The following is a 21,097-nucleotide window of genomic DNA, read 5'->3' on the forward strand; positions in this document are numbered from 1 at the left end:
CTGCTGGAGGGGGGGGAGGGTAACCACTCCATCACGAAGGTAATTAAGCAGAGCAGGAGGGGCACCATCTCCCACTGCCAGCGGCCCCGTCAGTGCTGCTGCTCGATTCAGGACACATATGGCAGGAGGTCTGGGTGGAGGAGGCTGAAGGTGCCCTCTCCAAAGCGTCCTTGGTTAGTTCTTAGAGTGATTAAACAAACACCCAGAGAGATGTTCATGTTATTTGCTTGACTACCCAGGCATGAGGCAATTATTTTATTCAAAGGCCTCTTCTTTGAAGGGGATGAAGAGTGTGTTTGAGTGATTGCTGATTGCAAATAAAGCCCACAGTGAACAAGTATGAGTCATCATAACACAACTGAAACATGAAACTTTTTCAAATTAACTTCAGTAGTCTCACTGAGGATGATCTGTCTCTGTACTGCTGAGGGATGCATATGGCTGACAACCCTCGTCAAGTAGAGACCATTTCCAAGCACCCACATTCTCTTTCTTTCTCTCTGTCTCACACCTGGTGATCTGTTCGTAACACCATTAATGCTCCTTTTTCTGTCTTCTGTGCCTGTAATCTCTGAACAAATCACTTGTTCAGGCCACCAGCGACTGGGCCGCTCCATAAATCTGAACCTCCATACACTCGCAGGGAGAGAGCGAGAAAAAAAAAGAAAAAAAAGAAAAGAAAGAGGAGATAGAAAACGGGTGGCAGGTAAGAAGAATGAGACTTTAGGAGGAAATTGAGTTGATCAAGCATTTCTTTGCCACAGTGCTTCCTCGGGGGTGCACAGCTTGCAAGGCATGGGGTTGCAGATGCACAGCTTTTCTCAGATACCGCAGAGGATGAGAGAAAGTTACTGTGGTGAGGCTGTGAGGACAAAAAGGAGTCAGGTAGACACACTTTTTTTGTCAGAAATTTTAAAGCATTAAATCTCACAGGCACTAAAATAAATAACCTTTTGAGAAACTGAAACAGAGTTGTTGACCTGAATCTGTCTTTACTGGTACAAACACACAAGGAAAACAGTCATACTACTTAATATGAGGCTGTAGTTATCATGCCAACAGTGACAATGTTTACATGCTAATTCGTAGATTGTAGGCTAATTTTTTTACGATGTTCGCCATTTTAGTTGAGCATGCTAGCATGCTACCTGTAGCTACCCGCTAAAGGTAGCACAAAACACAGCTGCAGGTGATGATGGGTGGGTTGTTCGCTTTGCAGGTATTTGGTCATAAACAACCGCCAACCTCAGAGGCTGAAAAAGGAAGCCAATGTGGAACAGCAGAGAGCACAGAGTTAGTTTTTAAAAATGTGATTTATCTCAACTCTCGCAACCTGTCTGCATCAACAAGCCACAGAGGAGCCGAAATCCACTCTTATGTGTGAACACAGACAACTTGTGAGCCTTAGCCAGCTTGATAGCTTACAGCTACATGGGCTAACTAGGCTACCTTCAGCTCCACCCACACCCAATTTCAATTAGCTGGGAGTTAGGCGGAGTGATGTACTGCCAAGACGGCAACCGATGGTGCCGCTCACTTTGAGCTTAATTTTGGCTATTCAGAAACCGATGGGTGGCGTCACCATGGCCCAATCCACTATTTTTTACTTTATTTTACTTTTTATTTGTACCACATTTCATGGTAATACAAAAGTTATCAAGGAATTTTACGTGGCATTTAATGTGGCAAGAGAAAAAGTCAGGGGGTCACAAAAGTGAGTAAGATGCAGCCATTAAAGTCGAGACCATAACGCATGGCATTTTTTATCCAGTATACCTTGAGCTATTTCAGTGTGGACAGCCCATCATTTCCTCTAAAAATAGCTAAAAATCTTAATACAGTAAATTAGTCATGGCTTTATTGAACACTGAGGAGAAAATCTCATTTTTTGACACCCTTCATAGGAAGTTAAGAGTGACCAGTCAGTATTATGTGACATTGCTGCAATACTTCCAGATAAACACAACCTACTACATCCCTTCACCCAGAGGCCCACATCCGTTCAACAGAAAGGAAGAGAAATGAAAAAACAAGATACATAAGCAAAGATGGAGAAGATGAAGGAAAACACGAAACACCGCAAGGGAATTGCATCAGCTTCACTGTGTCAAAGTTATCCTCCAGGTTTCTTAAACACTTGGACGTCCATGTGTGCCGAGCCACAGGGGACGAGTCCCACTGAGGTATTGACAGAGAGCTAACAGCAGGGCCACTAACCCGACAGTGCAGGAGATAACAAATCAAAGATGAGAGAGTGTGGAGGGCGGCAGAGAGGGATGTTCTGAAAGAAAACAGGAGAGGAAGTTAAGTGATAAGGTCGACCTGAAAGTAGAAGGTGGGAGGAGGGCGAGATTGTGGAAAATGGACATCTCTCAAGGTTAAGTGTTCATTTTTAGAGCTTTACAAATGAGTGACACGCCAGAAAAGAAAAGACAAGTCACTCAAAACAGAAATCTGCTTTTCACGGTCCGGTGGCTCCACTGTGAAGTTCATGAACTACTTATCTTCTCTCGACGTTCATCTTCCTCCAATTCACAGGACAGCTGTGCCTTATTATTGAGGACATTTGAAGAACACAGCCTCAGCAAAGATTGTTTTACAGAACATAATGTTCACAGAGATTTCTAAACTGAACTTTTTAACATTGTTTCTGGGTCCAGTAGAGCTTTCTGAATACCTCTTCACACTGACAACATAGACACATAGTGGCTTGATGCAGCTCTATAATAAAACATTGTCTATCTCATTTAACGGCGTTATGTTTGTTTTATTTAGCCGCATCTCACTTGACTTTTTGTTCAAATGCTACTGCCAAATGACTCATTCTGTCATCAGTGCTGTTATTCAGAATCACTCTTTGTTTCTCTCAGTGAGCTCATGATGCTGCCATGTTGCTCCACAAAATTTTAGGGTTGCACTTTATAATACAGCCCCATATTTACCATGTTATGTGTCACGACTTACTGAGATAATGTCATTGCATGATTAAGTACATATACAATACTCACGGGTTCCTGCTGGTGCTTAAATGTAGGTACTGGGAATGAGGGAGTAACACTTGGAAATTTTATTGAAAAGCAGTACTGTAAGTATTTTGTAAGTAGTGGGTACATTTTAGAGATACGAGAAACAACTTATACTGTGAATAAACAGTTTTACAGCAGGCAAGCTACACCCAAAGTACTATTCAAGTACAGGGTAACAAAGGGAGAACAGTAGATACTTTAAAATCCAACCCGCGCCCCGGAAAGTACAACCTAAGTATGGGGTACGTTTTTACATAATTAAGTTATGGCACCACTCTATTTTCTGCAACTTTATACTTCCTCTCCACTACATGTATTTGATACATCTCACTAGTTACTTTGCAGATTTCATGTTATTTAATGCTTATAGGCTATTCATTGTGAAGTGTTACCAATCAGATATTGTCGTAGGCGGGACATTGTGTGAGTCCCTAGTAGGTAACCAGTACTTGCGAAATATTTTCAATATAATTTATTTCTCCTTTCCTCTGAAATACCCAGTAGCTATCCAGTACTATAGAAAAAAAGGTATGATTTACTTCTCGTTTCCTCTGAAACGCCACGTAGGTACCCAATACTTAGGAAAAATTGTGGTAAAAACACTATGAAATTACACTTTAAGTCATTGGCAGTATTATAAAGTGCTACCCAATGCTCCATACAAGCTGATGAGATGATAGATGTTCTTTATAATAAGGTATTCAGGTCTGGTGTTGTGTTCAATGGCCCAGAGTGGACAGTGTTCAGTTATGGATGGTGGTTATTGTCATTAGAGGTGCTCATTTAGGCTGCAGTGTAATTTTATTTTAGTGGAAGTGCGTGCGTTTACACATCCGTCAGAATAAAAACAGATGTGAAGCTCTGGGGAATAAATGAGATATTAGGTTTATTCAGGAGTGAATTGACAAACACTCCATTATTCTATAAAATAATGCTGTTTTGTCTTGTGGAAAGGTGTAAGGATGACCCTAGGAGGATTTGGGGAGAGGCAGAGTCAGGGAGGATCAAGCGAGCGCACCACAGATGATATATCTCTTCTGATGCAATTTTAGCCACTCACTTAAATAGACCTCAAATCATCATCATCAAATCCGGCTTAACGATTTCTAATTATCACATAACGATAGAATGACCAACCCTCTCCAGTGGCCGTGAATCTGAATGAGGTTTCTTTTTTATCCCACCTCCACTCAGGATGTGAATGAGAGAAAAAGATGTGAATGACGTTTTCTCAGGTGATGTACTGTTACTGTTACAACAATTCGTCATCATGGAGTAAACCTGAATCATCTACCTTCAGATTCTGTGATTAAATGTTGGACATTTCCCCAGAGATTCGGGCGGAGGTCAGGGAGTGACTGATTCGAACAAGAACAATGGTTTGGAAACTTCGTCTGTCTGACCTCCCTTCCAGACTGTAATTTGTTGGGGAAGTTGCATAAACATGCAATGGAACGAACCCTAATCTCATGTGCAGAGATGGGCAGGAAGCCGTTGCAACCACTTCCTTTAAAGGAATGGAGAAGTGTCTACTTTCTTTACTACAAGATGAAAAATGAAGGTTTCATCATTTGCATTTAGCTGTGGGTGTTGCTGCAGATATGAGGGCAAAGGACATGACCATGATGCAACACATCCTGACTGTACTGTATGCATGACCCTTTATCTAGTGCATCAAGGGTGAATGGTCTGAGTGGAAAACAAATCCAAACAGAAACACTAAAATTAAATAAAATTGTTGGAAGGATAAGAAAATGTGTTATTTGACCTGAAGATGATCCTTCAGTTATTGTGATATGTCGCTGTGGACCAATGTGTTGGACCAACGGATCATCTGAAGATGCTGCTCGTGTGGCCCATAAGAGAGCTTAATAGAGACGAGAGAGGAGAAATTGGAGGTACTCTGTGTGTAAAACGCAGGTGGTAATTTATTCTTTCCCCAAATAGGTAGGTCAGCAGTGGTGTTTACTCAGAGATTTGGGAATGCGCAAATGCAAATGTTTCTGGGCCACACAAACGCAAGCACACACACACACACTTGCACATGCACAAACACACGCATGAACAGCTGGTAAGAGGCTTATGCTCTGGTGGCATATGACAGCTTTCCCATTAAAACCATTCTCCTCAGCTGCTGTGGGAGAGGAGCAAGCCTCACACAACCGTGGCCAAAACCTGAAAACCCTGAAGAAACATCATCATTCGCAATGTTCTGCTTGGCTTGGCTACAACTGTACTACGACATTTCTGGCTCGGTTCAACCAACCCTGCCTTTTGTGCTCGTTCAAAGATGTTTGCATCCTTGATGAATAGAGTCATTAAAGGAAGCCTTGAGGCCTCTGAGAGGACAGTTCCGCTACAACCTTGGTAAAGTCAGCTGTTACTGGCAAACGCAGTAATAAAGTAACCGAAAGCAAGAAAGAGAGGTGTGACGCTTTAACCAATGAGACACCCGCCCTCATAAACAATTAGGAAGAAGACAAACTTCCTGTCACGAACTCAGGTTTTTCAACAGACTAAACTTCCTATTCTACTGTGGGGGAAAGAGCTGCTCAGATGTATTTTCAAAGGTGGAAAAAAGTCAAAGATTAGTTGGAAAGAAAAACAACAACACAGAGACTTGAGTTTTCAAGGAGAGGACTCAGGAGAGATGATGAGAGGCTTATCTCAGCGTGGTCTCCGTCCTGCAGCAGACACAGTACCCACCCTGCTCCACTCTGTTCGAGATGTACAGCATGTAAAACTATGACAGAAGGAGGCAGTCAGCAGTTTGCTCTCTATCTCTGCACCACAGCTCACAGCCCCACAGAGACTCCAGCCTTCCAATTCATCATTTTGATCCTTAGTGTTGACTCGCTAAATAAAGAAGTTATGGTTCACACCACTTATCAATAGCTGTCCTATCTCCTTTCTCTTATAAATGTACATCGATAGGTATACGCCCACAAAAACTGCAAGAACAAGACCGCAAAGCTGAGACAAAACACAGGAAGGGAGGGAGGATGAAGCTGAATTAAATCAAGATGTAGAGAAAAACACCCTTTCTACATTTTGTTTGATATACATACATATCTGAGAGCTGAAATCAGCATTAGTTTAAGTACCCAACCCTTTAGGTGAATCACATTTTCTATTGTCTTTCTCTTTCCCCTCGTAGTTTCATTTCTCTCTCTTTTAAGAACTGCATAAATAAATGAGTCATAACTTGCACAAGTTGAGGTGTGAATAATCCAACCACTGCACAGTCTGAAAACATGCAGATCACCAGCATAAAGGAAAGTCTGGAACGGCACATTTCTGGATATTAAAACTGCTCACTGGGGGACGCACACAAGCAGGAGATTTACCATACAGCTGTGGCTCTCTGAAATCCTCTAATGAGCAATGAGATGTTCGCTGCCCGTGTTACTTTTTGAGATGGATGTTTTAAGTCACCCCAGTGCAGCGCGTTCAGTGCTGTTCTCATGGTGACAGCTGCCTATACAGTACTGCTGCCCAGCAGGCAGAGTGTCTTTTGAAAAAACGCGGTGTACTTGACTTCATGTCGATGAAGGCTTTTGTTCCCACAGTTGCTATAGATTTGTGCTCAGCAGCTTGAATCCATATCAAAACACTCACACGCCAACGAGAAAATGCACCGAGCCAAAGCAACTGAATCACAGCTGACAGGAACACAGCATGTACAAAAAGTAAAGAGGGAGCCTGAAATCTAAACTGATGATATTATTTTTCATTTTCCACACTAGCGGTAAAAGTCTGTCTGTTGTTCGGTCCACTTTTTGTCCAACCTGACATATCTCAACAACTGTTGGGTATTTTTTACAGTCCTCATGATCCCCAGAGGATGATCTAGCACCACCAGCAGGACAAAGTTTTCAATTGTCCTGTAAAATATCTTTACATCTTCAAGATAGGTTACTGTAAAACTGTAAAAAGCTAAATTCCAGAGCAAGATTCTGCTCACCTTTTACAGAAGAGCAACAGAAAGCATCCCGACTGGAAACATCACAAACTGCCATGGTTCGTGCACGGCCCATAACATCACTGGTACCCATCTGCAGAGCATCAGTGAAGTAAGATGTCTGCACAGAGCCTAACGGATACTCAATGACAACACCCACCCCAGCCACAGTCTGTTCACCCTGCTGCCATCTGACAAAATATACAGAAGTATCCACTGCCGTAACGCCAGACCACGGAGCAGCTTCATTCCCCAGGCTGTGAGACTTCTCAGTGAGACTCACTCCACTCTCTAAAATACATGTAGCAGGACTCAAGGACACAATCAATATTTTGTTTTTCAAACCCTTTTTTAAAAAAATGACAATAAATAGACCTTGTACCTTGTAGATGCATGTTTCTGCGGGTGTACTGGGTAGAAAGAAAGTAGTTCCTAGATGAAACTATTCTCAACAAGGTCTTTGGTTTAGCATGAGCAACCGTGTCATTTTTTCTGGACAGGGAACTCACTGTTGAGTTTTTCAAATGCTATTTTTGGCGCTTTTAGCAAAACAAGCTGAGTACCATCTAGTTCCTTTGTATTCGAGAAGAGGCTGATATTACCAAAACCCACCAACCTGCACCAAGGCAATCTAAATGGATGCAGCTGTGAGGAAAAATATGTATTTTTCATTTTTTAGGTGACTGTGCCTTTATTTTTTGCCCTCTGCTTTTGCGGGTCAAAGCACAGGGATTGTGAACACCAAACCCATCATAACACAATTTTCAGTTATTGTGACTAACTGGATGAACAGTGTAGTAACCCTAAATGACCTGTACACAGAAACCGCACACATACAGTGTACGCTACATGCTCGTTAATCCTCTTACATCCCATCATCATATTAAAATAAATATCTGCTGGCATTATTCGACCCGCTGTTTTTTGTGTGTGATATCAGTGCTAGATCAATGGCTGGAGTGAATGAACATCAATCTTTCCCTTAACATACAAATCTGTGGCCTGCTTACATTCAATAACAGGAAAAGACAAGGAGAAACACAATAACGGACAGAAACTCATGACACGTGAAGATCTTGTTGGACAGCGTGGCGCTGAATGAATCACAACGTCTTGTTTATTGATGATATGCTTTTGACTGCTTTTTCCACTGTGCACAAACCATGTTTAAAAACACTCACTGCTGCCTCTGCTCACTTACAGTACGACAAGAATGAATTCTGGGGCATAAAAAGAGGGAGAGGGGGGCTAAGATTTCATAGCACGGTACATAAATATGAGTGAGTTTACATGCACAAAGAGATCCAATGACGAGTTTTATCTTTTTTTTGCTACTTTTGCTTAAAGGCTGGTGCTGAGAGGAGCGGGGTATCGGGGGGCAAGGCAGAATAAACAGTTTTACAGTACAGTACTTGGTTTCCATCACATCACCAAAGGGAGAGAAGCAGGCAAACGGTCGCTATGCTGAGCGAGCGAGCGAGAGAGAGAGAGCGAGAGAGAGAGAGAGTGAGAGAAGGATTTATTTTGTATGTGTACAAGTGGTGATATTGAGAGACCGAAGGGTCAGAGTTGAGGCCACGTGATCCCATTCTGGCTGTGTACTCTCATCTGGACGAGTCACAATAATGAGAGAGTGGAGATGTGGTGGATCAGACTCAGATTAGAGGTCTCAGAGTCCACAGACAATAATGGGGAGGGAGTTATTTCCAATATAGCAGAGAGAAGTATGAGGAGAGGGTCTGTAAGATGGGAGCTGACAGTGGGAGCATCAGGTGGCCAGCCACAAGCGTACACACATCTCTGTGTCTTCTTTAAGTTAAAATGTCTTTTTCTTTCTTTGTTTCCTTACATCGCACTATAGTATACATACTGTACAATACCCACTGAGCTGCCCCTGTGTCCCCAGCAGGAGTGAAGAGAACAGAGAGGTGGGCCAGCGCGGGTTTCTTACACTAACATTCAATACTTAATAAACACGGGAGGGGGGCTCACACTCAAAACACATACATACTTTTGAAAACGAATGGAGACACATAAGATTTAATGCTTCACAACACAGTCTCATAATGTACAAGAAACTTCATCTTTTTCTTAAAAAAAACAAAACAAAAAAAAACATCATACAGGAACCTTCAGCTATATTACAAATAAAACATTTAGTCCTCTCCGGCTGTTGAAAACACTGACAGAAATAAAATATCCTAACCACACAGACGTTCAGTGGCATTGGTGGCTTGAGAGTCCTTCTTGTTTTTGTTGTGTTCCAGAGAGACGAAGAAGAGATGGAGACGGGAAGAAGAAGAAGCCGTGTGGTCATGAGGATAAGATTGAAGTGGCATAGGAAGGATTGAGTGGTCCTTTCAAAGGGAAAATAAAAGTGCCAAGATAAAGTGAATTCAAGTAATGTGTGCTCTATACACAGGAGAGGGAGGGAGGAGGAGGGAGCGAGTCCTGCGGCTCCAACATGGCCACTACTGGCTCTTCCTGTGTTCAGTCAGGCTCGTCGATGCATCCACGGGCGTTTCTCCGCGGGCAGCTTTGGAGAGGACGTCCAACCACTTGGCCTGAAGTTCTGCATCTTGGGCACTTAAGAGCAAAGTTTGCTGGGTGTGACTGAGCCGCAGCGCGTGTTTGACCTCCGGCTTCTCGCCTGCTGACGGCGGAGCCGCGCTCACCTCGAAGCCAGGGAGAGGAATCACCCGCGCCCCTTTGGAGTCCTACAGAAATATGAAAAATAAGTCAAGTCAGGAGTAGTATTTTACATTGGGTTTCTGTTTTGAGGGAAGAGGAAGGATACTGTACAGCTAGTGACAGCTTGTCTCCTCAGTTGAAGGGGAATATACTCCACCAGGCATGTATAGTAAACCATCTCCCCTCCCCCTCTTTCTTTCTGTATAATCAGGAAATGCTCGTCCAACTCCTATTAATCCTAATCTTTGGAGTGGCAGCTCTCTGCAGTGGGATTGGGATATTAGTACTGGAAATGAAACCAGGGGAGGCATTAACAGGCTGACTTCCCTTCTGTGCCATCCACTGTGAATGACAGAGAATCACAATCTCTGGCGAAAAGCTTTCCAAACATGGGAATCTTTTTTTTAAGCAACCATGTTAACCACTGTTTGGATGCAACTCCTCGGGATGTTCTCAGCAGATTTATTGCTACATACAGAGCCAAGATTTCAAGGAATCCAAAGAGTTGCTTCATCTGGGCAGTGCGAACTTAAACCTTGTCACACGGCAGAGAGGTGTCACCGACGGCAGCAGCTATACCTGAGGTCAGATTCAGGACAACCAAATCCTCCTGGCCCAAATCTACAGTGCACAGACAGCCTGGCACAGGCAGGATTGGACAGATCTGATTCACACATCCTCACTGATGTGCACAGGCGCTACACTGTGCAGATGTCCTGCTTCAAAAGGAGGAAGCGGGCAGGACGTACAGAAAGGCCAGACGGGTGCAACAAGAGGATCAGCGGGGGATAGAAGAGATGACTGATGTGGCCATGTGAGGACAACGTGTGCATTGTTTGTTGTCCTTTTTATCGTACAATGCTTAGCTTAACAGGCCAACCACATGTATTAAAATACATGTATGACTACTGAGTAAAAGAAATAAAGGGTAGAGTATATAAATACTTTATTATATTGATTATAATATGTAAGATACAAGAGTACAATAACTGAAACTACAGAAAGTGTGGTGTATTAGCTGAACACATGGAAACACACACATCTACCTCCCAGGTGTGTGTATTGAACTCTTACCTGTCCACTGATCTGCAAGTACAGCACCATTGGCTCAGCCTTGGTCACAGCCACCCACATCTTGGTCCAGTTCTTCCCTTTCTCCTGCACTTGAAGGTGGCCACACAGCAGGCAGTTCTCCCCCGATAAAGATGTCTGTCTCTAAAGAGATACGGTAGCAAAGAAATATATATGAAGAGCCTCATAATTGTAATAAATATATAAAACACCCGAGTGCATAGAGAACTGGGTCTCGAAACAGTTTAATCTTAATTTTCCCTGGTGAATCATTTTGTAAAGGGCTCAACAATTATCGTCATAACTGTTATTGATTTGAATTAGCTTCTAAAATCCATCTGCATCATATTTTTGGGGATTTGATGAGCAACTGACAGTGACAGGTCTTCCACTGCTCACCGTTATGTAACAACAATGTAGGACACAGAGAGATTTGCACATGGACAGGTGTTTAAGCTCCTGCTAGCCCTTGTCTAACCCTTGTTTGGCCTACAGCTCCCCCATGTGGTGACTCGTTTCCCTGCAGATGAGCTTTTTTCCACCCCCGGGATCTAGTCGCTAAAACAATGGCCTGAATAATTTGTCAGAATCCAAAGATAAAACATAAAAATTATATACAGACAGCATGGTTTTCTTCTTTTCAGTACAGCCTGTAAGTCCATCCACAACCTCCCAGACAGACACCTGAAGCAGCCAGACTGTTGAGTCAGCTGAGACGGCTGGTTCTCCTAAGCTGAGATCTGATTATAATGTGAGTCACCAAAGACGGACAAGTTGATCTTTCAATGTGAATCCGAGCTAATTCATAAATGCACATGTATTTAATGTGTGTTTAGACAAAACAGTAGTGACTTTAGTATTCAGCAGAGATGGTGTACTGGACTCAGTAAGTACACCACTGTGCTTCTTTCTGTCCGTCTGCTGCCTGCAGTGCAGCCTGGCTGCTAAACTGTGGTTGACATTGAATGTTGGTACACTGGGGAGACTTGGATCTCATCGGACTGGCACAAATTAAGGCAGAAAAATAAACTAGTATGCACGTGTTGCTTCTCAGTGTGTTTGTGTTCTTGTTTTTTGTCCGTCTCACCTCAGGCGCAGCTTTCCTCTTCTGTTCACTAACGCCTAGACTCTCCAGGCTGAGGCTGGCTTCGTAACACTCTGGGCAAACTCGGCTAGTTTTGTTGTCCAAGGTCTTCGAACACTTCGCACAGATGGCCTGCAGAAGGACACACAGAGGGAAAGAGAGGCTGTGTTCAGAGGCTGCTCGGTTGTTAACATTTATTTTCCGGACATTTTCACTTGTTCCCTTGACTTCTCTCTACAGGATCCCTTCATTTCTACATCATATCAAACAATGCCCCAAATTTCTCTCTTGTTCCATCTGTGCTCACCGCTCCACAGGACTTGCAGTGGTGTTTGCGCTTGGTGAAATTGAAGCTCTCGTTGCAGCCTTTACACGTCTGCTTTTCTTTCTCCTTTTTCCTGGAACTCTTCTGGAAAATATATTAAGAAAAAAACACAGAGTCATGTGTCAAGGTCTTCGGTCTGTTCAGTTTCAGCACGACTGAACCAAAAGGAATGTCTGACAGCTTGTCTTGCTTCATCCAGTCTTCCATTTCTCCCATTTATTAACACAGACAAAGACAGACACGCTGTCCTTCTCTAACACTAAAAATGGAGATCAGATGGAGGCTTTCACCGCAGTGCAGGTTGTCGGAGAGACGAGTAAAAGCAACATCCTGCAAACAACACTGAGCAATCAGCTGGCAGGCTTGGTAATCGTTAGCTGTCGTTTTCTGACACTTTTACTTGCTGGTGATGATTTTTTTTGAGTAACAGCAAAGCTTGAAACTGCAACAATGCCTTTTTTTTTTTTAGAAACTCTCCTCTTACATAGACCCTCTGCAAGCAGACACTAACCTTGTAATTATATAAAAGGGATTCTTTTAACTTTTAAATGCAAATAAGCTGTTGAAGCAAGTTAAGTGCTTCCAGTGAAAACACATTTAATCGGAGATTAAAACAAACAAATAAACTCACAGATTTTCTATTCATTAAATAAACCACAAAATAATGAGTCTCAAGGTCTCACAATTACATTACCAATTAGGCAAAGCAGGCGAATACCCTGAGCTCCAGACCCCTCAGGAGACCTGAAGGCCTCGAGTTCAATATGTGCCAATTTGTTTGTGGTAATTTGATTAATTAACAGTCTAGTTTGGTACGACTGTGTGCACAATTAAAAGTACAATGTGACTAAGTTCACAGGAGCCTTAATGTGATTTATCACACGATCCTTCAGAATAAATATCTAGTTTTAAGGAAGGAATATTATTTCAGTTTAAATTGCATTCATGTTGTGCTTATTCAGGTCACGAGCTACTAATACCTGATACATACACAATAGACACAGAGGGAGAGGGGAGTCAATAGTAGCCCACAGCAAGTTTCTGCTCAAGGGCACCCACTGAGCAAAACATATCCAAAAAAGACGTCAATACAACGACTTTGTCGATGGTTCAGAACATGTAGACGTGTTCTGGCTCCTTTTACTGAGGAGCCAGAGTAGAAGTTTTCTATTTTAGACATCTTCTAAACCTTCACGGTTGATGTCAAAGACCCTCACAGTGTTCAAAATGAAGGTTTTTACGACGTAGTTTCCGACATCTTTTCCAAGTTCAATAACAGACGTCCCAAGGACAGCTGCTTGTGATTCAAAATTAAGTTTTTATAACTTCATTCTTGGACTCGCTCCAGCAAAAGTTACAGGATGGAATAAAAACCTCCAGCCTCACCCTCAGTTCATGGGCCAGACACTCAACAAGGTGTGCTAACAGGGTACCCAGAGTTGCATCCTGTCTTGATTTACTATCAGCTTTATTGAATACAATGTTTTGGTCGTCAAACTTCATTGGGTAGCCTATTGCTCCAAGGTTGGATGATCAAAACATGCCATCAGATTCGAGACGTTATTAGAAAACGGATTCTAAAGAAGTTAGGATGCTGTGTAAAATATCAATAAAGCTGAATGTCACAATTTGGCACAGGTGCTCACGAGCAAGCAAGCTGCCTTGACTAGAATCTGTTTTATTGAATGCTATGGTTTGGACGTCAATAAGCAAACTTGTCAAAAAGATGTCCTTCATTCTGGCGCCTCAATAGACGTCCGTGGATTGGAAATGTTTTGCACAGTGGTTATAATCTAATAACACACTGTGTACACCAGCACTCCTACAAGGCATGTCAGGCGAGATCAAGTGTTATTTCTTCACATATGTAATTTTTTCTTACCCTTTCATGCAGTCTTTCACCATCTGAATCGATGGATGTGTTGCACCAGGGACCCTGAGGAGAAATAAACGGCATATTGAGCACCAGCAGCTTCTGCCTGCAGTCGCATATCTCTACCACTAGGTGTCAGTCTGGACCTTGTGATCGAAGTCCCTCTGTCAAGTTACGTTTGGCCAGCGTCCAGCTCCAGCCAGCCCAAAAGTGGGTCAAAGCAGATCCATAAGAGTTTTGTATACACTTTGACTTGGGCTTTCCCTATTAGGTCATGAGAGAGTTCTTGGGGGGAAGAGACTCACAGACGCTACGTGAGCAACTGTCAGGGATGAAAAGAAAGAGCCTCTTTATGTGTATGTGTGTTAGTACCACATCCATAGATGGAGAGCTCTGCAGGCCGGACAAAGACCAGACTATGACGAACTTGTTTGGTGTCCCACTAGCCTGTCGTGATTCACTGCACGAGATGACACCACTAATTGACGGATCAATGAACTGACTGATTGAGTGAGACTGACCGGTGACTCTGGGACGTGGTCATCTTCCCGGGAGAAGGAGCTGTTGAACGCTTTGTTGAATGTTTCGCTGTTTTGCTTGTGCCGTTCGATCGTGGCCAGGATCACCTGAGAGTCAGAAGAGATTTAGAGGGACAGAGGAAGGAGGAGTGATGGAGAGATCGCAGAGGAAAGTGAAGGAAAAACAACAAGAAGAGATTGATTACTGATCAGACACATCGGCATTTGTCATGAGACGAAACCGCAGAATCACGGCATGATGTTAAAGTGCTTGATCTTATGTTATGTTTCCTACAGAGTCTGTTACTTAGCTCCTTTCCCTACCTGATTGCGCATGCTCACATAGACTTAAAAACAATACCTCCCAGACCGCCTCTGTTATACGCCCACACCCTCTCCCAGCCTGCGAAATGTTTTAATCGGCTTTTCTCTGCTGTAATGGGCTAAATGAGCAATAATGAGAGGCTTTATTAGAGAATTTAATTCCCAAACACACTGAATGAGTGTGGGCAGGAAATCTTTGCTAATTCCATTCTTTAATAAAAACACAACGACCAGAGAAAGTGTGCATGACGTGTGCGTGGCTGCACTACATGTGAGCACGAGCGCGATCCTCACCTGGATCCAGTCCTCTTTCTCCTCGGCCGTCCTGAAAAGCAAAGGAAAGATCATGAGATTCTTCTATCTGAACAAAAAATACAGATCATCACAATGTCACAATAGTCAGTCCGCAGTGAAGTGTGTGTAGCCCCACTTCTGAAATAAATCATTCAGTCAAAGACAGATTTGTTACTCTGTTTGTCTGTTTAGAGCAGCAACCAGTTGGTAACAGCTCACAGAAGCTAACTGGCTACATCTGGTAGCAGTTGTTCAGCTTGCTGGACATGCTACCTAACTAGACAGCTAAGCTAAGCTGAAGGGAAGCTGGTTTGTTAGCCAGCAGTTAATTTGTTTAATTCAGAGTTACTTCAGCAATGTTTTGATTTTAAATATGTTTTGAAGACAACTCTGAAGTGCAAAAACACACAGTGGTTTCTCTGGTCAACAGGAGCTAGCTGGTTAGCTGGCCTGCAGTTGGTGAGCCATGGGTGAGCCTGCTAGGAGGAAGCTAACTGTTGGTTTGTGGCAGTCGACTAGTTAATTCAGAGTTACTGTTGCAGTGTTCTGATTTTCTATATGTTTCTCAGACAACTTGAAAGAGCAAAAACACATTGTAGTTTCCCTAGCCAACAGGGGCTAGCTGCTTAGCTAGCTTGCTGTAGTGAGCCATGGGTGAGCCTGCTAGGAGTCAGCCAACTGGCTAAGTTGGTTTGTGAGTAGTTTACTGGTTATTAATTCAGAGTTACTTTTGCAGTGTTTTGATTTTAAATGTGTTTCTCAGACAACTATAAAGAGCAAAAACACATTGTAGTTTCAATCCTTTAAATGGCATTCTGGGATGTTATGGTCAGCTTTTTCTTAAAACAGACTATTGACGTCAATTCATGAAATAAATATGAACACAGTATAAAAATAATAAAATAACCATTTGATTTCAAACCAATATACTGAGGCTATATCTTCCCAGAAGCAAAGGGTATTGATGAATATCAAATAGGTGCATCGCTAGCAGCAGGGAAAAATGTTCTGATCAAAATATGGATGATGCATGTTGGAAGTATATTTACAGGATGGAAAAGGTTATTCTCACACATCAGTGGGAAAAATAGGTGCAGTTTGTCAAACCACTGACACCTGATTTTGTCAAGATAATGACGTGAAGGAACATCCACATTTCCTTCTTACTGTATCATCCTGGGTATCCAAATATATTACTATGTATGAAAATGAATGATGCCCAACTGCTGCAACATTTTACATTTATTTTATTATTAAGTTTTACCCTTTACCTCTTCCTCTCTGTTGTATATAGTTATGTTAGGTCTCTTTTTTCATAGCCATCCCTTGAAAATGAAAAGAAACTGACTATGGATCAAGCTTCATGAAAATGAGGCTGAGAGACTATATTTCTGGTGTTATTTGATTTTAATACTGAACATTTTGGGTGTATACACAGTTTTTACTTCGGGGTCTGTGGTTTTTCTCTTTACCTGGCTTGCAGCTCCAGTGAACGCTGCTTGCCGATGATGGCAAACGTGTGAGGAAGGTTCTGCTTCACATTCTGCTGCACCTGAGATCAAGAAAGAGGGCAAATTTCGATTTGGACGCACCAGAACAAATAAACAAAAGGCTCGAGCAGAAAACAAAATAAAATCATCAGAACTAGAAGCAGATCTGCACCTCCATGCCAGCGATGTCAATCCTCTCTCTGACACTGAACTTCTGTCCCATCAGTCTGAGTTTAGGCACGCAGTAAAGCACCATATTGTTGAACTATATGATCGAGAGACAGAGAGAAACATCACATGAGCACATATACAAAGATCCTCCAGCAGTGAGATATTTTTCTACTTTAACAGTCCTCTCACCAAGTAGAGGTATCGGTCTTGTGCTGTTCCGTTTTTGGCTGACATCTTCTTGATATGTCCTTCTTTGATGAGCTCATTGGCCGGGTTAACTATGTCCTCTTCTCCTCCGAGCCTCTCGTAAACCTCCAGCAACTTGTGCATCTTCTCCTGGAAACATCAGACAACAAGAGGGTGAGGAGGCAGAAAAGATAAACACTCAAACAAGACTCTCATTCATTCATGGGTTTGCCAGTAAGCCGGAAAATAGATATTATATTTCTTTATTGATTCAGAAACACATTAGTCTGCTCGAGCTGTTTGAAGGTTGTGTGATACACAAGTAACACGGCCAGACAGAGGAAATAGATGAGGAGGATGAATGTTAAAAAGTCAGTCGGGCTTCCTCAAGCTGTGCAACTCGAGGCAGGAAACAGCAACTTCCTGTCTGTACTAATTCAACTCGTTCACTCCTTGAGAGTGCACTTGCAGCAATGTTGCTGACTGACAGAACAGCATCAGCAACCATTTAATTGTGTAATATGTTAGCTGTTTTTTTTTAGAGAGCTCAACGAGACAGTGACAGAGTGTTGCGAAGAGTTTAGAGACAGATGACAAAACAAAAACAGTACAGAAGAGTGAACTGTCGAGCAAAGTCTTACCATTTTCCTGATTGCTGCATTGGAGTGGTTAGCTGCAGTAGAGATTAGCTCCAGTGCCTCTGTAACAAGGATTCACATTCACAAATGAGAGCGTGTTAGCATAAAATCCAGACTTAACAACAAAAAAATCACGTTCGAGTCGAACTGCAGACTGCTATATGAAATCACTATGAAATCGTCAGAGGTGTCACACAAGATATATTTTACAAATCCAGTGTGTCCTAACATTAAACACACTGCATGCCTCGGGCTGGCTTTGAGCCAGCAGAGAGCCTTGCACTAAAGCCTGCGAGCACCTGAGTCAGCCATCTTAATCATGGCCTACATAAACAGAGGAGACACGCAGCCAGGGGAAATGAGGCCAAAACAACTGTGATGAACTGCTTTTCGACTGGAGTGGATGTGAAAAAACCTTCCATGCCGACTCCAAACAACACAGTGTGCTGAAGTTAATACTCAGGTAAACGGACACAGGGATGTGGGAGGACTTCAGATCGTGTCCAAAGAGTGACACACCGATGTGAAGTGTGTAATCTGTCTGTGTCAGGCAGCAGATGAATCCACACACAGAGCACTTAAGACTTTATCTGAAGCATCTGGCGTCATCCTCACCACTGTGTAATAAGAAGCAACCAAATGTCCTGCCATCACCTTCATGATAGATTAAATGAATGGTTTATCCCAGTGAGGTCATTACTGAGACTGAATTATTGTGTCTCCACACAACGTCAGACCTTTTAATCTTAAAATATGTATTCATTTTTTATTTGTCGTACGCATAATCATATAAATTTTTCTTGCCGTATGTTTCCAACAATACAAAATAGATTTTTGTTTAAATGCTTTAGTTCCTGTTTAATCTATTCTTATTGTTTTCATCCTATAAACTGAGAATTACTTGTCTTTTAAGTTTCTGTCTTTGTGCTGCTCAAAGACCCAAATTCCTCATGTGGTTGATCAATAAAGGATGATCTTACCTTGTGTGCAAAAAACTCGAGTCTCCTTGGATTTAAAAGGTTAGTTAAGCCTCCTCATACAGCCAAGACTCTGATACATATTTGATTTACTCGAAAAAAATTAATTGAATAAATTGATTTAAATGGAAGACCCCCGCACCCATCATGATGTCACATACCGCACTGCCAAGTCTCTACATCCACTTTACAGATTCAAAAATATGATGATGTGCATCATGGAGCGAAACAATGAATCACAGTATCATGTAGGCTGAATCTCATCAACTGGTTCCCAAACAAGGTTTGAGCAATGCAAAGTAACAAGGAGCGACATCCGCAGAGGGTTAAGCATTCTTAAGAAAGACGCGTTCACATAAAACAAGGTAACATGAACTTTTCGGCGGAATAAGTGAGAAAAAAGATATCGACTTCAGCTACTTTCTACTCCTTCTCCTCCCGCCCTTGTACAGCCACGGAGCCGCACACTGCAGGAAAACCACATGTTCATTTGTTGCATTTTCAACTCAAGTGGCTCACCAGCACTTGGAATGTGAATCTGCATCAGTTCACCTTCTTTCAGCTCTTTTCTTCGACCTTCTTTGTGTACATGCCACCTCTAATTACAGCATCACTTTTGGCTGTATGGCAGCATTTGCAATGGAGATTCAGTCCGACCAAGTTCAGACATTCATTCTTTATCTCAACAAGGACACTGCCATCTCAACACGTCTTATTCCTCTGTTTAGTTTAATATAGATTTAAAAGATTGGCTCGTAAAACGAGATCAGTGGTTTTGCTGTTTAAATGAAATGACACATGAGCGGAAGCTGAGGTAAAACAGGCTGACGGGAAGACAGAAAACTGGATCTAGAAGATTTCTCTGACTGAGCAGCGGGTGTGTTGCAGTAAAAAATTGTTGAGGTTTTCAAATGTCTCACTCTCTGCGTCTTTTCTGTCCAGAGCATCTTCAGGCAGCTTCTTCAGGTAGTCTCTGAGCAGCAGCTCATAGCGAGGAATCCTTTGGACTGGCTCCAGCATGTGGTGCTGCAACGTCAGGTTCCCACACACATCCTGTTTCTGAAGGTTACAACACAAAAACAAACATCTGACCTGATTAATTGTGACTAAGGGTTTCGTAATGTGGAGTTAAGAGAGGGCACACCCCCGCTGCAATTCTCTAAACATGGTAACTGAGCAAAAATAGACTCATAAACAAACAGGGGAGGAGACAAACACAGAAGACCTACTTGTATATTCTGGACGACGCTCTTGAACTGCGACGAGCGCTGCGTCCAGGTGTTGACCAGGTCCATGGCTCGGTCAAAGTTCTTCACATATTCTCCGTACATCTTCATGAACGGAGCCAGTTTCTGGAGGATGTCTCCGATACGAGGGTTGGAGTCCCTACAGCAAACACAACACCCAAACAGATTCATGCAAAGGTGACCTTACAGAACCTTTAAAGCCTGATGAGCACAGCTGTACACAGGAAAAGTCCTGTCGATCCTAAATGACAAAACACACCGCCTCTGCACTGAGTTTGAGCTACTTCCCTCAGAGTGATGACATAGAATACCAAAGAAAAAGATCTACAAGGGCTCTTTTATCCCAAATGCATTTAACCAACCACAGGAAACTTAAATATGAGAGTGTAAGCTGAGCACCTTGGGCGTGAATGCACTGACTGTTGCTGAGAGATCTTTGTTTTACTGATGTGTTGTTTCTTGTTTCTGTTTGTGATCTTGGGGACATGTTTGTGTTTGTAGTTTCCTGGGTGAGACCAGAGCCCATTTCCCTGCTCCGGCTGGGCAATAAGGGCGACTTTCTGCTTTTTTTGACTTATTGCGTCGTAAGTTCAGCTTGTCAATGTTCTTATTTTTATAAGCCTTTATCGACAGATGAATCAGCCTGTCCCTGAACATTAGCTTACTTGTTTGTGTAGTCAGTATTTTATAGATGCTGCTGGGAGAATAGTCCTCAGTAGATATATTTTTTCCACTTAGTGAGGTGCCATTGGTAGTTAAAGGTTTGCTTTAGCTGATTCAATTACATCTTTCCTCCTGACATTTCACACGCACGGATGAGCGTCTTGACACTAACATAAGACAGGAAGCGCTGACTTCATCCATCAGACGTAAGAAACAACTGGAGGCTCATAAGACAAAATGAGTCTAATCTCATGAACATTATTGGAGAATGGAACAAATGAATCCTTCTTAGGAAATTTCTTCCTACGGTGCACTTTTCTGACTTGCTGTGTGGATGTCTCTCGTGTGAGTTTGTGTGTGTGTGTGTGTGTAGTTTTTAAGTCTCTCTATCCGAGCCAATACATTTTAATGAGTTCCAGAAAATAATGCGAGGGGAACCATCATGTGACAGGTTATTTCCCTAAACAAAGCCCTCTAGAGGAGTCATTATCTACCAAAGGTGGCTGATGTTGGCACAATAACACACACTGGAGGTAAATTTCCTGCTGACAGTGGAAA

At 42.5% G+C, this 21,097-nt stretch overlaps 1 protein-coding gene across 2 annotated transcripts in view; it reads right to left on the bottom strand.

Annotated features, from left to right (window-relative positions):
* Window positions 1-8,061: 8,061 nt before the first annotated feature.
* The window catches only part of fgd (faciogenital dysplasia), a 60,733-nt gene continuing 47,697 nt past the window's right edge, over window positions 8,062-21,097 (bottom strand). For both annotated transcript variants that reach the window (XM_073470492.1, XM_073470493.1), the window contains exons 7-19: window positions 19,859-20,015; window positions 19,550-19,688; window positions 17,656-17,714; window positions 17,018-17,164; window positions 16,830-16,922; window positions 16,640-16,719; window positions 15,168-15,198; window positions 14,553-14,657; window positions 14,041-14,094; window positions 12,141-12,242; window positions 11,837-11,965; window positions 10,753-10,893; window positions 8,062-9,704 (exon numbers count right to left, since the gene is read on the bottom strand). In XM_073470492.1, the coding sequence (XP_073326593.1) occupies window positions 9,459-9,704; window positions 10,753-10,893; window positions 11,837-11,965; window positions 12,141-12,242; window positions 14,041-14,094; window positions 14,553-14,657; window positions 15,168-15,198; window positions 16,640-16,719; window positions 16,830-16,922; window positions 17,018-17,164; window positions 17,656-17,714; window positions 19,550-19,688; window positions 19,859-20,015 (1,483 nt within the window). In that variant the 3' untranslated portion in view covers window positions 8,062-9,458. The remainder of the gene's footprint in view (window positions 9,705-10,752; window positions 10,894-11,836; window positions 11,966-12,140; window positions 12,243-14,040; window positions 14,095-14,552; window positions 14,658-15,167; window positions 15,199-16,639; window positions 16,720-16,829; window positions 16,923-17,017; window positions 17,165-17,655; window positions 17,715-19,549; window positions 19,689-19,858; window positions 20,016-21,097) is intronic.

The sequence above is a fragment of the Pagrus major genome, chromosome 7 (assembly GCF_040436345.1).
Source record: "Pagrus major chromosome 7, Pma_NU_1.0".
NCBI lineage: Eukaryota > Metazoa > Chordata > Actinopteri > Spariformes > Sparidae > Pagrus > Pagrus major.